Source organism: Triplophysa dalaica, chromosome 4 (genome assembly GCF_015846415.1).
Source record: "Triplophysa dalaica isolate WHDGS20190420 chromosome 4, ASM1584641v1, whole genome shotgun sequence".
NCBI classification, from domain to species: domain Eukaryota; kingdom Metazoa; phylum Chordata; class Actinopteri; order Cypriniformes; family Nemacheilidae; genus Triplophysa; species Triplophysa dalaica.
In genome coordinates this window covers 24991304-25008912 of record NC_079545.1, presented here as the reverse complement: position 1 = coordinate 25008912, position 17609 = coordinate 24991304, and the positions used below count along the sequence as shown (strand labels likewise).

The 17609-nt window shown below is 43.7% G+C and overlaps 1 protein-coding gene across 1 annotated transcript in view; it reads right to left on the bottom strand.

Moving 5' to 3' along the window:
* The window catches only part of parp8 (poly (ADP-ribose) polymerase family, member 8), a 33892-nt gene extending 23390 nt beyond the window's left edge, over window positions 1-10502 (bottom strand). Inside the window, exons 1-2 of the mRNA XM_056745471.1 lie at window positions 9820-10502; window positions 9275-9329 (exon numbers count right to left, since the gene is read on the bottom strand). Of these exons, the coding sequence (XP_056601449.1) occupies window positions 9275-9329; window positions 9820-9910 (146 nt within the window). The 5' untranslated portion in view covers window positions 9911-10502. The remainder of the gene's footprint in view (window positions 1-9274; window positions 9330-9819) is intronic.
* Between the last annotated feature and the right edge of the window lie 7107 nt (window positions 10503-17609).

Below are 17609 nucleotides of genomic sequence, written 5' to 3'. Positions count from 1 at the left end.
GCCTCTGTTTGGAGACAGCCTTCCCCTTCTGCTGTCCTCCAACAGACACGGAGCTGGTCAGAGCTTCAGAGCTCTGCGTGCGGTCCAGTACATACTGGACACAACACTAATCGGGTTGGGTCTTCCTCCCCTATGGGGAGTGCCTGCAAGTTCACCACTTGGCCCCGGAGGGAGTAGTGGGAACTTCTTGGGCACGCATCCGGGCCTGGGTCTCAAGATAACGTGAGAGTTTCCAGGGCCGAGTTTAAGGCAATCCAGGGACACGGAGGATGCTCGGTGGTCCCCTACCCTCTTGAAGGAAGTGAGCGCCGTCAGGAGGGCCGTCTTACTCTATGAGGAAGATCGGAACCTCCGAGGGGCTCTTTGGGGGGCCCTGAGGCTCCCCAGGACCACTTAGGGTCCCAAGAGGGTATGGAGCGGAGATGAGGCGGATTCCGCCCTCTCGCTGCTTAGGAACCTGGTGACCAGGTCGTGTTGCCCTAGAAACTTTCCACCGACTGAGTCGTGATGAGTGGCAATAGCGACTACATACACTTTCAGTGTGGAAGGGAGATGTTAGTCTCCAGTCTCGTGAGGAGGGGAACACAATCCTGATCAAGCACCTCAGTGGGTCTTTCTCGTTGAGAAAGACACCAGGACGAGAAGAGGCACCGTCTAGAGGCGTGTAACCGCCTAGTAGATGGGGCCCTAGCCTGGGTGATGGTCTCAGCCGTATAGGGGGAGTAGCCATCTTAGGATCTTCTCGTCCCGTCTAGAGACCAGACATGGGTGTTCCAGAGGTCTGATCTGGGATGCCAGAACGTGTCCTTCCCCTGAGAGAGCAGGTCCTCTGTCAGGGGAATGGTTCAGGGGGAGTCGCTGTCCAGAGCATCGGCTCTGAGGCCAAGTGCGGTTAGACCGGTGTGGTGTAACCAATAACACTTGGTGCTCCTGCTCCCTGACCTTGCACAGAGTCTGTACAAGAAGGCTCCTGGGGGGGGGAAGGTGTGCTTCCGCCCATCCCGCGGCCAGCTGTGCGCAAGGATATCCGTGCCGAGGGCAGGGACTATCAAGCGGGCAAATGGTGGTGTTACGGGAGGTGAACAGGTTTTACCTGGGCCTACCCGAACAGCCTCCAAATGAGCTGGACTGCACGGGGGTGGAGTCGCCACTCTCCACGAGGCATAAACTGGCGAGAAAGCACGTCGGCTGTCTAGTTCAGTTTGCCCGGGGTGTGTGGCCTGCAGGGAACGAGTCACCTGTTGACTCCACCGGAGGAGGCGTCGAGCAAGTTGTGTTTAGCTGCTGTGTGCGAACGCCACCCTGACGATCTGTATTCGCTACAGCTATAGTGCTGTCCTCGGAACAGCACGTGCATGTCTCGCACGAGAGGCCGTAGCCTGCTCAGTGCAAGTAGCATAGCCCACAACTCTTGGCAATTGATATGCCAGCGCAGGCGGGGGTTCGTCCAACACCCCACCTGCGTGCCCGTTGCACACTACACCGCACCCCTGCAGGGAGACTTCAGTCGTCACCACGACCTGCCTCATAACCTGCTCAGAGGGACCTGAGTCCGTCGAAAAAAGTCATAAAGACTAGGGGTTATGGTGCGTCGGCAGCAGGGCGGCATCACCATGCGCCTGCTGCCGGTGTGCCACGCTCTCCTCGGAACTCGACTCTGAAACCAGTGTTGGAGCGGTGTCATGTGCATCAACTCGAGGGGTATTAACCCGCGAGGACGCCATGTGTCCCAGGAGCCTCTGAATTGTTTCAGGGGGACCGCTGTCTGCCTAAAATGTTCATTTCAGACAGTTCAACACTGGTTGGGCACAACTGCGGACAGGTGTGCCGACATGGTGACAGAGCTGAGTTCCATACCGAGAAAGAGGATGCTCTGCACTGGGGAGAGCTTGCCCCTCTCTTGGTTGACCTGGAGTCCCAATCGACCTAGGTGCCGGAGCACCAGGTCCCTTTGTGTACATAACAGATCTCGCGAGTGTGCCAAGATAGGCCAGTCACTGAGATAGTTTAGTACCCGCTCGCCTTCCTCCTCTCAGGGAGAAAGGGCGGTCAGGGACAGACCGAAAGGGAGGACTCTGTACTGATATGCCCGCCTCTCGCACGCGAACCGTGGGTACGGCCGGTGTCGAGGAGGATCGAGACATGAAAGTAAGCGTCCTTCAGGTCGATTGCCACGAACCAATCCTGACACCTCATAGATGTCAGGACGCGCCTCTGTGTGAGCACCCTGAATGGCAGCTTGTGAAGGTGCTCTGTTCAGGGTACGCAGCCTTTGGGGGCAACCCGCCGTCTTTCTTGGGAACGATGAAGTGCGGGTGGTGACCCACTGAACATCTTGGTTTTGAGGGACGAACTCGATGCCTGTTTAGCCAGAAGGGTGGTGACCTCTACCCGAAGTACGGAGGCGTCCCTGCCTCTGACAGAGGGAGAGATGATGCCCCGAAACTTGGGTGAGTCTCTGGCGAACTGGATCGAGTAACCAAGACGGACCGCCCTCATTAGCCAGCGAGACAGTGTGGGCAGCTCTCGAGCTCCCAGGGACTGTGACAGGGTGACCAAGGGGACGGTCTGCTTCATCATTCCCACGGGGGGTGGTTCGTCGGCTGGCGGAGCTAACCATGTCGTGGGGAGTCCCCGGAGGGAAGGTTTGCTCCGCCTACTTACCTGCCTGGCGGGACAACGGCACGCACTGTCGGTTTGAGAGTGGTGACGGCTGTCGTATGTGTACGACCTCACGCCTCGCCAGGGTGTGAGGTCGGTTCGCCGAGCACAGTCCAGTGGAGTGTGCGATCGGCTGCAAGTAAACCCGGGGAGAACAGAAAACTCAGTGAGTAAGTGGGCGCCAAGCCCTAACAAGGGCCCGGCTTTGGTGACGAGGCAGGAGTCGTCCCGTACCGACCGATCAGAGCCGTGGCTGTGAAGGTTCGGGCCCGATGTTGTTCTCCCTGGGGTCTTCCCGTCAGTGTCCCTTCTCGCGAGGAGGTTGCTGACGGGGTGGAGGTTTCCCCCTCGACCTCTGCTTCCGGGGTGCCGCCTGTGGGGGCACAGGAACCGGAGCCGATGTCGAAAGGGTCCTGGGTTGCAGGGAAGCAGACGTCACGTGAGATCTCGGAGGCCTGTAGGCGGCCGAGTCGCGGCGTGAAAAAAATGTGGTTAATTGCCACTGTCTGCTTCGCCGTCAAAAAACTGCTGAGCGCAGTCCTCGACGGTGTTACCAACAACCCACCCTGCGAGATGAGTGCATCAAGAAAGCGGACTTCCTTGCTGTCACTCTTCTGCACAAGGTATAGCCGGGGGTGTCTCTCCTGGACCACTACCGTGGACATCGTCCGACCCAGGGCCCGTGCCGCCGCCTTAGTCGCCCGTAGAGCGCTGTCAGCGGTGGCACGGAGATCCTGCATTATACCCGGGTCGGCCTTACCCTCGTGGAGCCCTCTCAACGCCCTGGCCTGGCGGACCTGCAGGATGGCCAAGGCATAGAGAGAGGAGGCAGCCTGGCCCGCAACATCGCAAGCCTTCGACACCAGTGATGCCGAAGTCTTACGTGCTTTGGACGGTAGGAGTGGTCGATCCCCCCCCAGGTGGTAGCCGTCCGCGGCACAGGTGCACCGCAGGCGGACGTTCCACCCGGGGGATCTCGACGCAGTCCTTGGCTGCCTCACCATCGAGGGAAGTAAGGGAGCCGGAGCTGGTTTCACTGGAACGGTCCGTGAGTGGAGCGTTCCAAGTTTTACACAGCTCCTCATGCACCTCCGGGAAAAACATGGCACCCGGGGTGGGCGCGGTTTGCACCGCGCATTGACCTCGGGAACCACGTATCCCCGGGTTAGCACGGATGACATCACTTCTGCTTCCTCCTGAACTCGACCGCTGGGGGTGGAGTTTGGATTCGGCAGAGTCGGATGCCAGTCTCCCTCCGATGCTGCGAGCGACATCTCATCTACGTCACACATCGTTTCCAAGTGTGTGCGTGAGGATCCGGACGGTATGCCACCGCCGGTTGGGGAACGTTCAGAAGAGCGAATCGGGGTGCGATCGGCCCGTGAGCACTTGGCTGGCGGGTTTACGTTCGCAGAGTTCCCCGTATCACTAACGCTGCTAACGTGGGTGGTCATCGGGGCCGTAGCCACAGATGTCACAGCCCGGGTAGCAGACGAAATGGTGGCTGGTTCCCGTTAGGAAGACAGCCACCCGTGACCGCAACTTCTGAATGACAATCTGCCCGCAGTGCAGGCAGATGTGTCAACGAACGCTGCTTCAGTGTGCTGGACGCCCAGACACCTAATGCAGTGATCGTGTCCATCCCCCTCCTCGATGAGGGTGCCGCACCCAAGAGAACAGCGGGACATGCCGCGCTGGAGAATGCTCAGTCAGTCCTGAAAAGGACTTTTAGAAAAAATCTCTAACACCTCCGGAACCGCCGAGACGCCCAGGGGAAGGTCGCTGCAGGAAGGGACGATCCGCTGTAACACGTCGTAGCACCAGCGTGTAGTTGTAGAGGATTGAATCCTGAGTTGTACTCATGAGCGATGGCTCTGAAGAACAAAAGGTAAGTGAATGCTGCACGCCGGCCTCCTTTTATACCGGATTTCCGGGGGCGGAGCCCGGCATGCAAATTGCATTCGCCAAATTTCATTGGCCTTTTCTATAGTAGTCAGAGTTGATTGGTTCTCAAGGGCGAACCCCATCTGTCGTTCTCGACACAACGTCGAGAGACCGACAGAAAGGGAACTGATATGCTCTACTCTCATTGAAATTGTTTTGGTGGAAGTGAAACCCCTTCTGAGGTTTCACATGTTAAGGTGTATGCTAATTCACGACGAAACCTGCCTATGTCTAAAAATGACTTCTGTCACGTCATGCATGATTCAGTTCTTTTGGGTATGTGAAACGTTTTTTCAAGAGCTCCAAACATCTGCTGCGATGACTGTTTAAAAATATGGTGTATGTGGTTCAGTTAGAACGTGTACAAAACACATTTCGCTCCAAAAAAGCTCATGTTTAGTATTATTTATTTGTACTGTAATCCCAAACTTGTTTTACTGATATTTATGACTTTAACAGGTTAAATCAACAAAAGTATATTTTAAGAGTTAAACCCATTAGAAACAGATTCTTGAGATAACTATACATGATTTAACAGTATACAGAACAAGTAAAGGAAAAAAGTTTGTCCATCTCTGTAAATCTAATGATTTAAGGGACTAGACCTACATTTTAAGCCATTTGCACCATTAAAGCGATAGTGCCATTGATAACACGCCCAGAATACTTTTCACCCCGTTTCCAATTTACTTTCACTGTATAAACATCTTCTCTTTTTGCTTTACATATGAGAGGCTTGGAATAAATTATGTCTAAAGTACTAGGTGAGAACTAGGTGAACTATCACTTTAAGGACCAGGTTATTACAGTTAGCATCTGGTATTTCTTATTTCAGTTGATTTGACGTTAGGTAAACATGCTGAGACGTACTAGCTGCGTTTACATGGACACATCTGATTGAATTTAATCAGATTTTGCAGTCTGAATGGAGTGTTTACTTGAATGGTATATTAAGAGATCTGGTTAATGCTCGTGTTTACATAACAAGCTTCAATCCGATATAATCTGCTGACATGCGCACAATGCACAAGTGTTCACCTAAATACCCACTAAAACAGAGTTTTAAAGCACATGTTGTGTTTATTTTATTTTACAAACGGCACAAAAAAAAGGCAGAAAAATGCACAAACTTTACCATGGTAAAATGATGACAAAACTACCAAGACCCACCAGAGCGTCTGCATGCAAACAATAATTAAAATAAATGTTTAGTAATAACTAATACCGAACCTGAAGTGATAATATGCGGATTCACATATAAGCATTACCAGTAAACAGAGACAGGCGGGGTGGACACGGGTATCATTATAATATTCACAAAACGGCAATATAATAAATATATAAAATATATGTATATATAAATAAAAATGTATGATTAGATATTTTATCTTCAGTATGTTTTTACATCTCCAAATGTATCCTGTTTTAAAAAGGAACTGAGCAATTGCGGTTAAAAACTCCCTCTTGGGAAACATTTTAAATGCATAGAAACATTAATATGTTCATTCTGAAATGAGAAGCATATGGAAATATGTGCCGCTTTGTCAGATTTATGCTTTCTTTAGCAACAGCTGCTCCGTTCTGTGCTTCATACGCCCTTACATCTGTACGACCCGGCGTAGTCTTTGCAAATTTCCAAACTTCCTACTTCGGTTTTTAATCTTAACAAATGTTTACATGGCCTATCAAGCGGATTACAAACGGCATTAACCGCCCATTACAATCGGACTGAAATTTCATTCGGTTTGGGCCTTTTTTATCTGATTGACATATTTATGCATCGTTTTCATTGGATACATTGGTTCAATGTAAACGCAGCTACTGTAGTCTATTTTGTAGTTCAGTGTTTGGCCATTACCGGGACTGAACTCTTCAATTTATGCTTTGAAATTAAATGTTTTTATTCAAGTTCAAAATGTTAACACGACCTTAATACGACTGAATCAATTTGAATGCATTGGGTTTAACCAAAAAAATGACTTGAGGGTTAGATCTTAGAGGTATGACTGCTTCTCTAATCTTACTTTTTTCTTCTTTTTCTTCTGTTGAAAGTGGGTTAATCTTTATCAAGCAAACTGATAACTCATCGCATGGTTCCAGTAGAACTACACTTAAAAGGATATTTAATTCAACAACTTGGCATGACTCTACTACTGGCTTAGTTTAAACTGTGAAGTATGCACTCTGACAGATGCTGTGGTTTACTGGCGTAACTGTCAAAAAGGTCCAAAGCAACACGGACATGCCAAATTTTTTCACTGCAACACCTCCAACTGATCTCCATTCTGTAAACAGATTTTAAGAAATGGTGATATTTTCTTGATTTACTTGATGGGGTGATGCATGGGTACCTAATACTTATTAACCCAAAGTTATTTATTCCCAGTGGTCTTCCAGCATTGACATCAAATGCAACAACATTCATTTTAATTAAGGCTCGTCACAATTTAGCATTCAGGGTAATTATGTTAATTCAGTTTAATCAAGATGATAAAATGCAAACATAATTTGTGCTGATCTCGGGTATAGATTATTCATGAGTAAGCACTGCATCTCAGGGATTTTGGGCTTGTCTATTCTTTTCACAGATTGAAATACACTCCACCTAGTGTGGTGGTAACATAACAAAAGTGATGTCCATGTGAATGTTCATCTTTGAGATGTTATATCAAATATCAGGTATCTAATTTCTGGGTTACCTCCTTTAAAGTAACAAAACATAAAAAAATGATCAAATGATAGAAATAGGACCTTACATTACTACACACAAACATGGATCTCCAAGTAAAGACACTGATGCTGCAAACTCTACAAACAGGAAATGTGCTACTTCCTTTTAATGCAAGGCGCAATGACTTTTCATAGAGAGCCTGACAGCTCATTTCCTGCTTATAATGCATGGCACCTCCTCTAAAAACAAGAGTGACATTTGCAGAATTTTTTTAACAGAGGGAGAAAGGAACTCCCTTTAAATTCAGAACACATTAATCCAGATTTGATCTAGTGCAGCATTACTACACAACTGAATTAGCACAACGCTAAAAATTGCTGAAATGTAAATAAAACTGGATAATGTGATTTAGATTCTCGGTAACAATCAGAATTAGATTACAGAATTAGACAAGTGCAAATATATTTCTTGCATGTACTGGGTTTTTGGAGTGAAATTTACAATGAAAACATGAAAAGTAATACTTCCATAAGCAATTAAAACTTGGAAATTAAAACTTGAAGACCTTAATTAAAGACGATTATTGCAAAGACAGGAACCACCATTCTGCATACATAAATCTTCCCAAGACTTTCTTATCAGTACTGCTCCACTGAGCCTGAAGTGCTATCCTGGACAATTCATTTTAATTAGCATATTTATCATAACATTTGCATGACTATAGGGAGGAAAGAACTACAACAGGGCTCCTTTGTACCGAAGGCTTGTAGCTTTTAATGTTTTACTCATCCAAATGGCCTAAAGCTCAAATTTCAGTTTGGTGTCTTGTCTGACATCATTGGCAAGTGAGGGTACAAAATGACACATAATTTGCAACTTCAGCAAGTAAATATCCCTGTCCATTTCACATCTCAATCTGTGGGAAGGGTACAAAAAAATATGTTTTCATATCTGACGTGTTTGTGGTAAATAGGTCAAAAGAATGGAAAGATGGCCTGGGAAAGAACAAGGGCAACGCTGTTCCTCTCATGTTACCTTTCACCAGACAATATTGTGTCCGAGACACAAGACTCTGTAAGACAAAACTTGCCACTTGAACACTCGAAGCCAATCTTTCACAGGTTAGTCCAAAGGAAGTTCGTATTTCAAAGTTCAGGGATAGCCCCAAAAAAATTATATTATCATTTTAACCCATATGCTGTTCAAAACCTTTTTCCGTGGAACACAAAGAATATATTTTGAGAAATGTTTAAGGGTTTTTGTGTGCATATCATAAAAGTCAATGTGGTCAATGTTGTTCGGTTACCAACATTCTTCAAAAAATCTTCTTTTGTGTTCTGCAGATTAAAGAAAATCATACATGTTTGAAGTAACATGTCCACGATGTAACATATTCCCGTAACATCTAATAGATTAACTAAATGTAAGCTTGTCTTGTCATACATTGACACTATTTAAGGTCACGTTAATGACATTCTTTACCATAAAATCCGATCTGTAGGCCTATCGCTGTCCGAGAGATCAAAAGTTATTTTAAAACAGATGGCTTTGTTTAGTTCAGGCATATGACAACCATTTCCCAAAACTGCTTTGAATAGTCACAAGCAAGTTAAATAACATTTGAATACAGTGGCATCTTTACGTTCAATGAGTGCATGTACAGTGTATGAGTGAATCATTGACATCATCGCCTAATGCTCCATATGTTTAAATAAGCAATGTTGATCAGAATTTCATCTGCCAAAACACCAAAGCAAAGTGAGCAGTCTCGACGACATGCTGTTATGTGGGCACTTCCTTGATGAGGTATCACACGAAATAGATATAATACCCACGGACCTGTACTGAACACTCAAAGAAACAAACATCCAGCATGCACATGAGCCTGTTGTCCCATACGTAGTCAACATATTGACGTTTTTTAACACTAACAGTTTGTGACAACATCTCTCTTTCCAATAAAGACAAATACAACACAAGTCACAGGGAAAGGTTTACCTTTTAGGTCCTTTTGAATAGGTGAACGTAAAGGTGGAGTCGGAGAATCGAAAGTCTGAAAAACACAATCAAGATGTTGCTGAAAAATGACCACAAAAAGTCTCTTTCAACAAGTGTAGTCTCCATGGCAACATCAACAGGGGATCTCCAGTGACGAAGGATAGGCAAGAATTCAACGGATAGCTGATGATTATTTACTTGTATGAGCATCTTTACGCTTAACCAAACACGCATTGACCAAACGCCCATCCCAACACCAGAAAAGCGTCTTAATATGTTTTAACTGAGCGTTTTACTCTAAAATATATGACAATAATGGCACGTTTTGGCAGGCCGACGGTTGCATTTGATTATTGCATAATTGGTCATTACACCTAAATCCAGGAGACATTAAACTGAAGCGCCTAGATACATGTTTTTCAGCTTTGTGTGGTTCTAAGGAGATCGATAGTGAAACTGACACCCTTGAGCTCGGGTTCCCTATCTTATATATCGTATTGACGGAACATGTCCAGCACTCTTAATAAGAGACGATGGAAACTTACCAGAATAAAGGCTGTCTTTCTCTGCCTTACACCTTTGAATTACGATGTCGACGTCTTTTTGAATCCTCTCTTGCCTTGAACACATCCCCATGAAATAACACACACTATAAGGGCTTCTTTGACTTGCGTTCGGCGGACAACGAGGCACGATGTATATGAGGAACAGTGCAAATACGCGCTTTGATGTATCTTTGATAATTCCAGGTGTGTCACGCCAACCGACACCGTTTCATCTCGTCTAACAATAGCCTCGATCGCATCGACACAGCGGAGAGCTCTTGCTCATGGAGAGATCACTTCTAACGTTACACCGGAAGCATCTCTCGGTCGTCCTCATAACTCTGCTAACCGCACAATGGCGATGTCGAAACCGACGCGGGCACGAGCATCGGAGCGTTACGGGAAGAGCCGGGGAGAATTAGTGTGGGAATCCTGCGATCGCATCTACGAGATGAACCCGGTGGGAACGGGAATCACAACGAGGCGGATGATGTCATGGACGTGTTTTTCTCCCCACGCGTCCACTCGGCTGCTGCCGTTGTGCGTACTGGACCAGAGGCGGATGCTTCGGAGTCTGTTCAGCATCTTAAAGATTTTGCTGAAGGAAATGTGCCCGCTGCCCAGTAACAACATGAAGAAATGTTGCATTGCATCGGTCTGTTTACTCGGCAGACATTGTTCATTAATGCGTTCTTATTGCTATTACTATCAAATAAGCCAGGGACAAAGACGTTTTGTACCAGAAAATTGTTTTACTTTACCGCTTTCCTGTAGCTCAGTGCTGAGAGCATTGCGTTAACAGGTTGTGGGTTCGAACCCCACATTGCAAATACCTATGTAAAATGTATAGGATGAAGCAATGTAAGTCGCTTTGGATAAATGTATACAAATGCCTAAATGTAAATGTTGTAAAGCATATGGCCACTGAATTTTACGTGGAATGGTCAATCAACTTTTCCATCACCCCACTGATAGCACACATACAGCTGGCTTACGTCTATTTGACGTCTGCATTTACATCTGCAAGATATCTACAATACATAGTTTGCTCATCTGCAATACGTCTCGGAGATGTCTGCTGTCAGACATCATTTAGACGTCTAGAAGATGTCTGTAAGATGTTTATGATTTAGAAAGGATGTAAAGCTGCTCTTTCTAAGATGTTTTTACGCAGCAGATCTCCAGATCTTTAGCAGACGTATTACAGACGTTCTGACGTCTCCGAGACGTATTGCAGATGAGCAAACTATGTATTGTAGATGTCTTTCAGATGTAAATGCAGACGTCAAATAGACGTAATCCAGGTGGATTGTGCTATCTGGGCTATGCATCCAATCGCATATGTACACTGACCGAATTTATAAAAGCAACACATTTGCCCCCATTTTTCATGAGCTGAACTCATTTCTATGAGTTTTTTTATGTACACAAAAGGCCCGTTTCTCTCAAACATTGTTCACAAACCTGAGCACTTCTCCTTTGCCGAGATGATGCAACAGTCTCACAGGTGTGGCATATCAAGATGCAGATTGGACAGCACTATTATTGCACAGGTGTGCCTTAGGCTGGCCACAATAAAAGGCCACTCTTAAATCTAAAATGTGCAGTGTTATCAGCACAATGCCACAGATGTCGCAAGTTTTGAGGGAGGCAGATCTGCTGCCTGTGAATTGGATGTCATTTCTCTTCCATAAGCTGTCTCCAAGGGCGTCTCATGGAATTTGGCACTACATCCAACCGGCCTCACAACCGCAGACCACTGTAAACACACAGCCCAGGACCTCCACATCCGCCATCTTCACCACCGAGATCATCTGAGAGCAGCCACCCGGACAGCTACTGCAGCAATCGGTTTGCATAACCGAAGAATATCTACACAAACTGACAGAAACCGTCTCAGAACCTCATTTGCTTGCTTGTCGTCCTCATCGGGGTCTCGACCTGACGCCATCTGTCACTGAATGAATGAATCCCGGTTTTCACTGTACAGTGTCGATGGCAGACAGTGTGTATGGCGTTGTATGGGTGAGCGGTTTGTAGATGTCAACATTGTGGTTTTCAGACCGCCCGGAACCCCCCAATACAGTAAAACTTCACATTTTGGAGTTGCCTTTTATTGTGGCCAGCCTAAGGCACACCTGTGCAATAATCATGCTGTCTAAACTGCATCACAGCCACACCTGTGAGGTGGATGCATTATCTCGGCAAAGAAGAAGTGATCGCTACACAGATTTAGACAGATTTGTGAACAATATTTAAGAGATATAGGCCTTTTGTGTACATAGAAAAATTATTACATCTTTGTTCAGCTCATTAAAAATGGGAGCAAACACATAAGTGTTGAGTTTAAAATTTTGGTCAGTGAAATTTTCACACCCTCCCTTGTCAACCATATGTTTATGGACATGCTATCAGGGTAGTGCCAAGTTATCTTTAAAGGTGTGACGTGTGAAATTTCGAAGGATCTATTGACATAAATCACATATAATACACATATGTCTTCAGAGACCTTTGATAGATCCAACTATGAGATATGGCTTGTAGATCTTATAGATCTAAACTTTGAGTCCAGTTTCACTAGATCTCTCTCCGTCAGGAACAAATTACACCTGGAGATATCAACTCCGTTGTGAGTCAATCCTTTAACCCAACCACCAGGGAGATATAGAGCTGTAGGGAAGAACAGCAGGCAGGAGACGAAGTGATGTTAAATAGACAGACAAATGATTTATTGAATAATCTCAGTTGTGTGTGGATGCTCAGTCAAGCTCTGTCAAACTTTGTTAGTCTAGAAACAGATTCAATATGTGTTTTTAACCATTTAAGATTACAGTATCAAAACATTGTCTCATGACGTTAGTATAAACCTTGAGATGGAGACCAACGGATACTCATATCAGCATAAGACACAATACAACTCTCAACGAGGTTAAACAGAAGGAAAGTAAGGAACATTTTTAAATTTTAGATTTATTTCAAAATGTGTGATATGACGCTGTAAAAATATATGATCAGTGTCATGACACACCTTGAAAAAATATACAATTAATGATGTATGTGGTTTAATATAAATTATATAGCATTTATAGGTCCAAACACCGTTTCTGTTCATTTCCCACAACCCTAGTCACACTACAATTAGAATTACAATTTGACATTATTTAAAATGGAATTGTTAAAATTACATATTCATTAACAGCATTGTAAATGTTTTGTATATTTTAATGATCGTTTTTTAAATATTATGAAGTAAATCTGCCTGTACTACACTTTTGAGTTTATAATGAAGTTTTATCAAAGACAAACAAGTCTAGTTTCTATGGAAACAGAAATTAGGCTACCTCACTCGCAAAATCCCAAAAATATAAGGTAAATATCATCTTTTCTGTGTCAGTATTTATTGTGTGTCCTTACCATACAGCTTAGTAATTCTCTACTTTGAACTACATTTTGAAAATAAATGTTTATTACTGTTTAATTCATGTATATTAATATCCTAAGAGTCTAAATGAATGTAGTAAACCTTACTACCTGCCAATTAGCTGCACATTTTCAAGGTTTCCTGTATATTAATTTACAAATATAAATTAACCATGTTCCAGTTAAAAATCTTAATGACTCCATGTAATTATGTTGACCTTATAATATGTATTTCAGACCCTGATGATTAAAGTTCACAGGGGTTGATTTTTGTTTTTGTATAGGACAGTCAAAAGTGCCCGTAGTTGCAGAAACACCCAATTATGTTATCTCTTTCGACAAAAACATTCTGTGTCAACCAATGTAGTGCTTTGAATGGGAGGGGTGAGCGGTGGACTGAGCCGTTGGTTGCAATTCGCAACCTCACCACTAGATGCTGCTAAAACGGAACTTTTAAAGCACCATCATGCGGTAATATTTAAACAATCTAATGGAAAACTATTTCAAGAGGAGTATCCTGTTAAATAAAATCATAATTATTATTTTCTTTTTTATTTATTCTGCATTATTCATACCTTTTAGTACGATTTGCTCCAGTGACATAAGGGTTAGGGGAAGGGCTTAAGTATTGTTTTTTCCAATAATCGTTTGTATGATTCACATCGAACGAATTCATACTCATTAGGCAACTCGAAAAAAAGTCATGAAGTTTATGTTATAATATTTGTGTACTGTGTATAATTGTAAAATTCTGCCCCACTTAAAATTAGTCATGGAATTAATTATAAAATAGTAAATGTAGTTTCTTTTGTTAAGTGTTTTTGTACCATGGTACGTATATGTTTTTTTATAAGGTAAACTCAGATGTATCTGATATAACTTCCTGCCATTAACAATGATAAACAACATAAATAAAAGTGACATGAAAAAATATGTCTGTTTAACATAGCATAAAGAGATTGCATTAATAAAACTGAGGTTCCTTTTAACACCAGAGAGGAGAAACTGTACAGGGCCCAGTTTTGGCCACAGCAGCCTGTCCAGCCTGAAGATGTATGGCTGTGTTAGTGGCACTTTGATTAACAGTTCCATCCGGGCTTTGGCTGGTGGCTCACCAGTCTGGAGTTGCTCCAAGGAGACCCCTCCAGCTGTGCCCAAACAGGCAGGGCCTCTGCTGATGGTTGCAGTGGCAGGAACATCCATCTTCCTGCATCGAGCCTCAAATCATACGAGCCCTGATTGAGGATTTAATGCATGTTCTGATGAATACACGCGCAAACACACTCATCATTTTCTCTTTCACGTAAATGACATCTCATCTCAATGCAATGTTGATGGAGTCGTTGCTACTGGTGTGCGCTGCAGAACTTTCTTAATGATTCCTTACCGCCGCCATCAACACATCATTCAGCTCTCCTTCCTTTGATTATACCATTATGGGGACGATTAAGGGAGTGTGGTGATGAAAATAGAAGATCATTTTGAGCAGGATTGTACTTATGGTGCACTCCAGAAAGCACTACATTAAAAAGTACATATATGAGACAAGCACACGTGTTTACTGTCAGCTGGGCAATGGGAGGAAGAGAGTTTAAAATGAGAGAATGAGACCGTAAGACAGAATCAGGAAGATTGAGGAAAAAGAGAAGAGTGTTTTTGTGCTCGTGGGGAGTCCAACATCTTTTGCGTTGACTCCTTGCTGAACTCGGCTCATTAATCGCAATTTCACAGTGAGCCAAACAGTTGGTGACTGTGAGAGCACATATGCACTCTGATGCTCTTTATTAGCACGTCTGCATGGTAAGTGTGCCTAAGGGTCTGGAAACAAGAGATTCAATTTACCAATAATCTTTTTTGCACCTTCTGAAGGTTAGAGCTGGATACTGTGTGTGGGTGAAACAAATTTGTCCTTTGGAACACCTTTGGAAGTGCTTGTTGGACCACTTGTAAATTTATAATTTATTTATTGTTTTTATCATCAGGAATTGGCTTTTTATTGATAGCAGAAACGTATTTACTCCATGACCGTTCTTTAGGAAACCTTATACCCAATTATCTGGTGGGAATTATGGTTCTGTTAAAAATGTGACCCAGTCAGAGAAAACCCAGCTTAAGTCTTTATTGTGATTCATCGTATAAATCATCTTATATAATGTAAAGACCTTTCTGTGAGCTGGATATCTTTAATATTGACTGAATAAAACCACGTCAATGTTTGAAATCATAGTGAGATTAATGGTTGAAATCAAACTTTGATGCTCATTATATCAGAATTAGATTTTAAACAATAGCACAAACTTATTTTACAGACTGGGTGAGAAATGTTCTCAAAGGTGTGTTTGATGTGAGAATCCTTTTTATTTAGGAGATTTCCTTCTGCAATATTATAACATCTGGAATTTAAAGGTCTCATGAACTGGGCTTGTTAATTGTTTTATTCTGTTAAATGAGGACTACTTATGACGTTTGGATGGTTTTTACATCAGAATCAATAAGTAATAGGCTATTTTCTACAAGGGTTTTGAGGTCAGCTCTGCAAACGCTCAGTTTTAATGGACATGCCGCAGTGAAGACTTTATAAGTAAACGGCCAGTGATTTGATTGGATAGCAGTTTGCGTAGTTATAGCCTTCTGTGAATTTGGTTAGGGACGTAACATTAGGTTACACATGAGCACAATTCACAGTTTTCGCACAGCATGAGTATTATCTGGAGACCTCCTGTGATTTATAAATGACATCCCCACATTTCCCGGATGTGATGGCAAGGCTTGGGTATAGTTTGTATAGCCTATAGTTGTATTGCGTTCAATGATAAATGACCGTACCTGTCTGCATTTGAGATCGGTGTTCGCGAACCGGAAAAAAGATCACCGCGATCGCGGGTCTCAAATGTTACGAGAGTTTCTATGATATATTAAAGAAATGGGAGACTCCCGGTAACTTATGGATATCACCCACTAACCGAAATAATACCAAAAACACTTCAAAACAGCCTCCATTATTTACAAACGGTGGATAAAATGTTGAAAACATTTATGAGCCCACCAAATCACAGAGATGGCGATTCGCACGAGCGTAAGACCACAGACAACCTCTGCATGTATTACAAATGACTGGAGGTCCCCAGGTAATACTTATCATGTGCGACAGTGCTCAGGGCACATCAAGCGATCTCTAACAAAGAAATAGTGACGCACAGTACGAAAATGTTTTACTCACATAAGATTGCTGCATCATTCCTATCGGATCCAATATTGACGACACAGCACCGCTTTTTAATTTGAGGCTCTCCACAAATCCAGTGTCGATCTCTGGCTTGTTCACGAAGTAATCCTCTGAGAAATGAAACGAACAAATGCTTCATGTTTTTCCCACATGAGCTGGAGCGTCTTTAAAATTAAACTTTAACCACGCATTACTTATGTCAAAATCCGAACGACGGTTATGCAGCGACTGTCACAGTATTTAGCTATCTTTAACGGCATGTTTGTTTATTGCTTGCTCGCTCTATCTGGTTCCGCGCCACTTCAGAATTGTCATGCGAAAACCAGTGGGCGTGGCTAGAGAAGTAGTTGTTGATATTTTTCTATGGAGGCAGTGTTCAAACTATCAATGTCGTCATAAATAGATGCATTCCAGAACCTGACGTTCGCTAGGCCTGGTGTCAATAACAAATGTTATCTCAGTAACAAGGGCGTTTCAGTTAAAGGGGGCCACAAAGGGGGCCTTTCAACAAAAAAGTTTGAGAACCACTGGGCCATGCAATACATTTGTTGTGGTAGAGTTATGCTCGTGTTGTTTGTTGTGGTACAGTTTTTGTATCTAACCAATGACTGGCATGCATTATTTATTAGCTGTATGGACTCTTCGAAAGTAACACCTTTTTTCCACCACAGGAACAGGAAGTCTTTTAAAGTTTCGAGTGACATGGTGGTGGGCAGAGGTCTAGAGGTAACAACACTAAACGTACAACTTTTCTGTACCTAATACTCATACAAGCACAGTGTTTATGTTTCTATCGGAAGTTACAAAGTCCAATAAAAACTCATAGTTGGAATGAGCATGCCATTTGTTATTGTGCCATGTGAAACCCTTTCTCCAAAACCAATATGTTCCCAGATGAGAATTGAGGTCACAGATTTGTTAGGTGGCCAGAGAGTCACTCCTCACCCAGTGGGCATGTATGTGCGTTCATTTCATTTTCATTTTGTTTACTTGCTGTCATTTGCCCTCTTTCACAAATAACTGCAAATGTGTACAGTAATCAATTAGCTTAGCTTGCATGAAGCACCATTCTCCATCACACAAACTAGTGGTACCCTGTTGATTTCCTGATTGCATTTACAAGAGTAACTAGGCCATTTTGCAT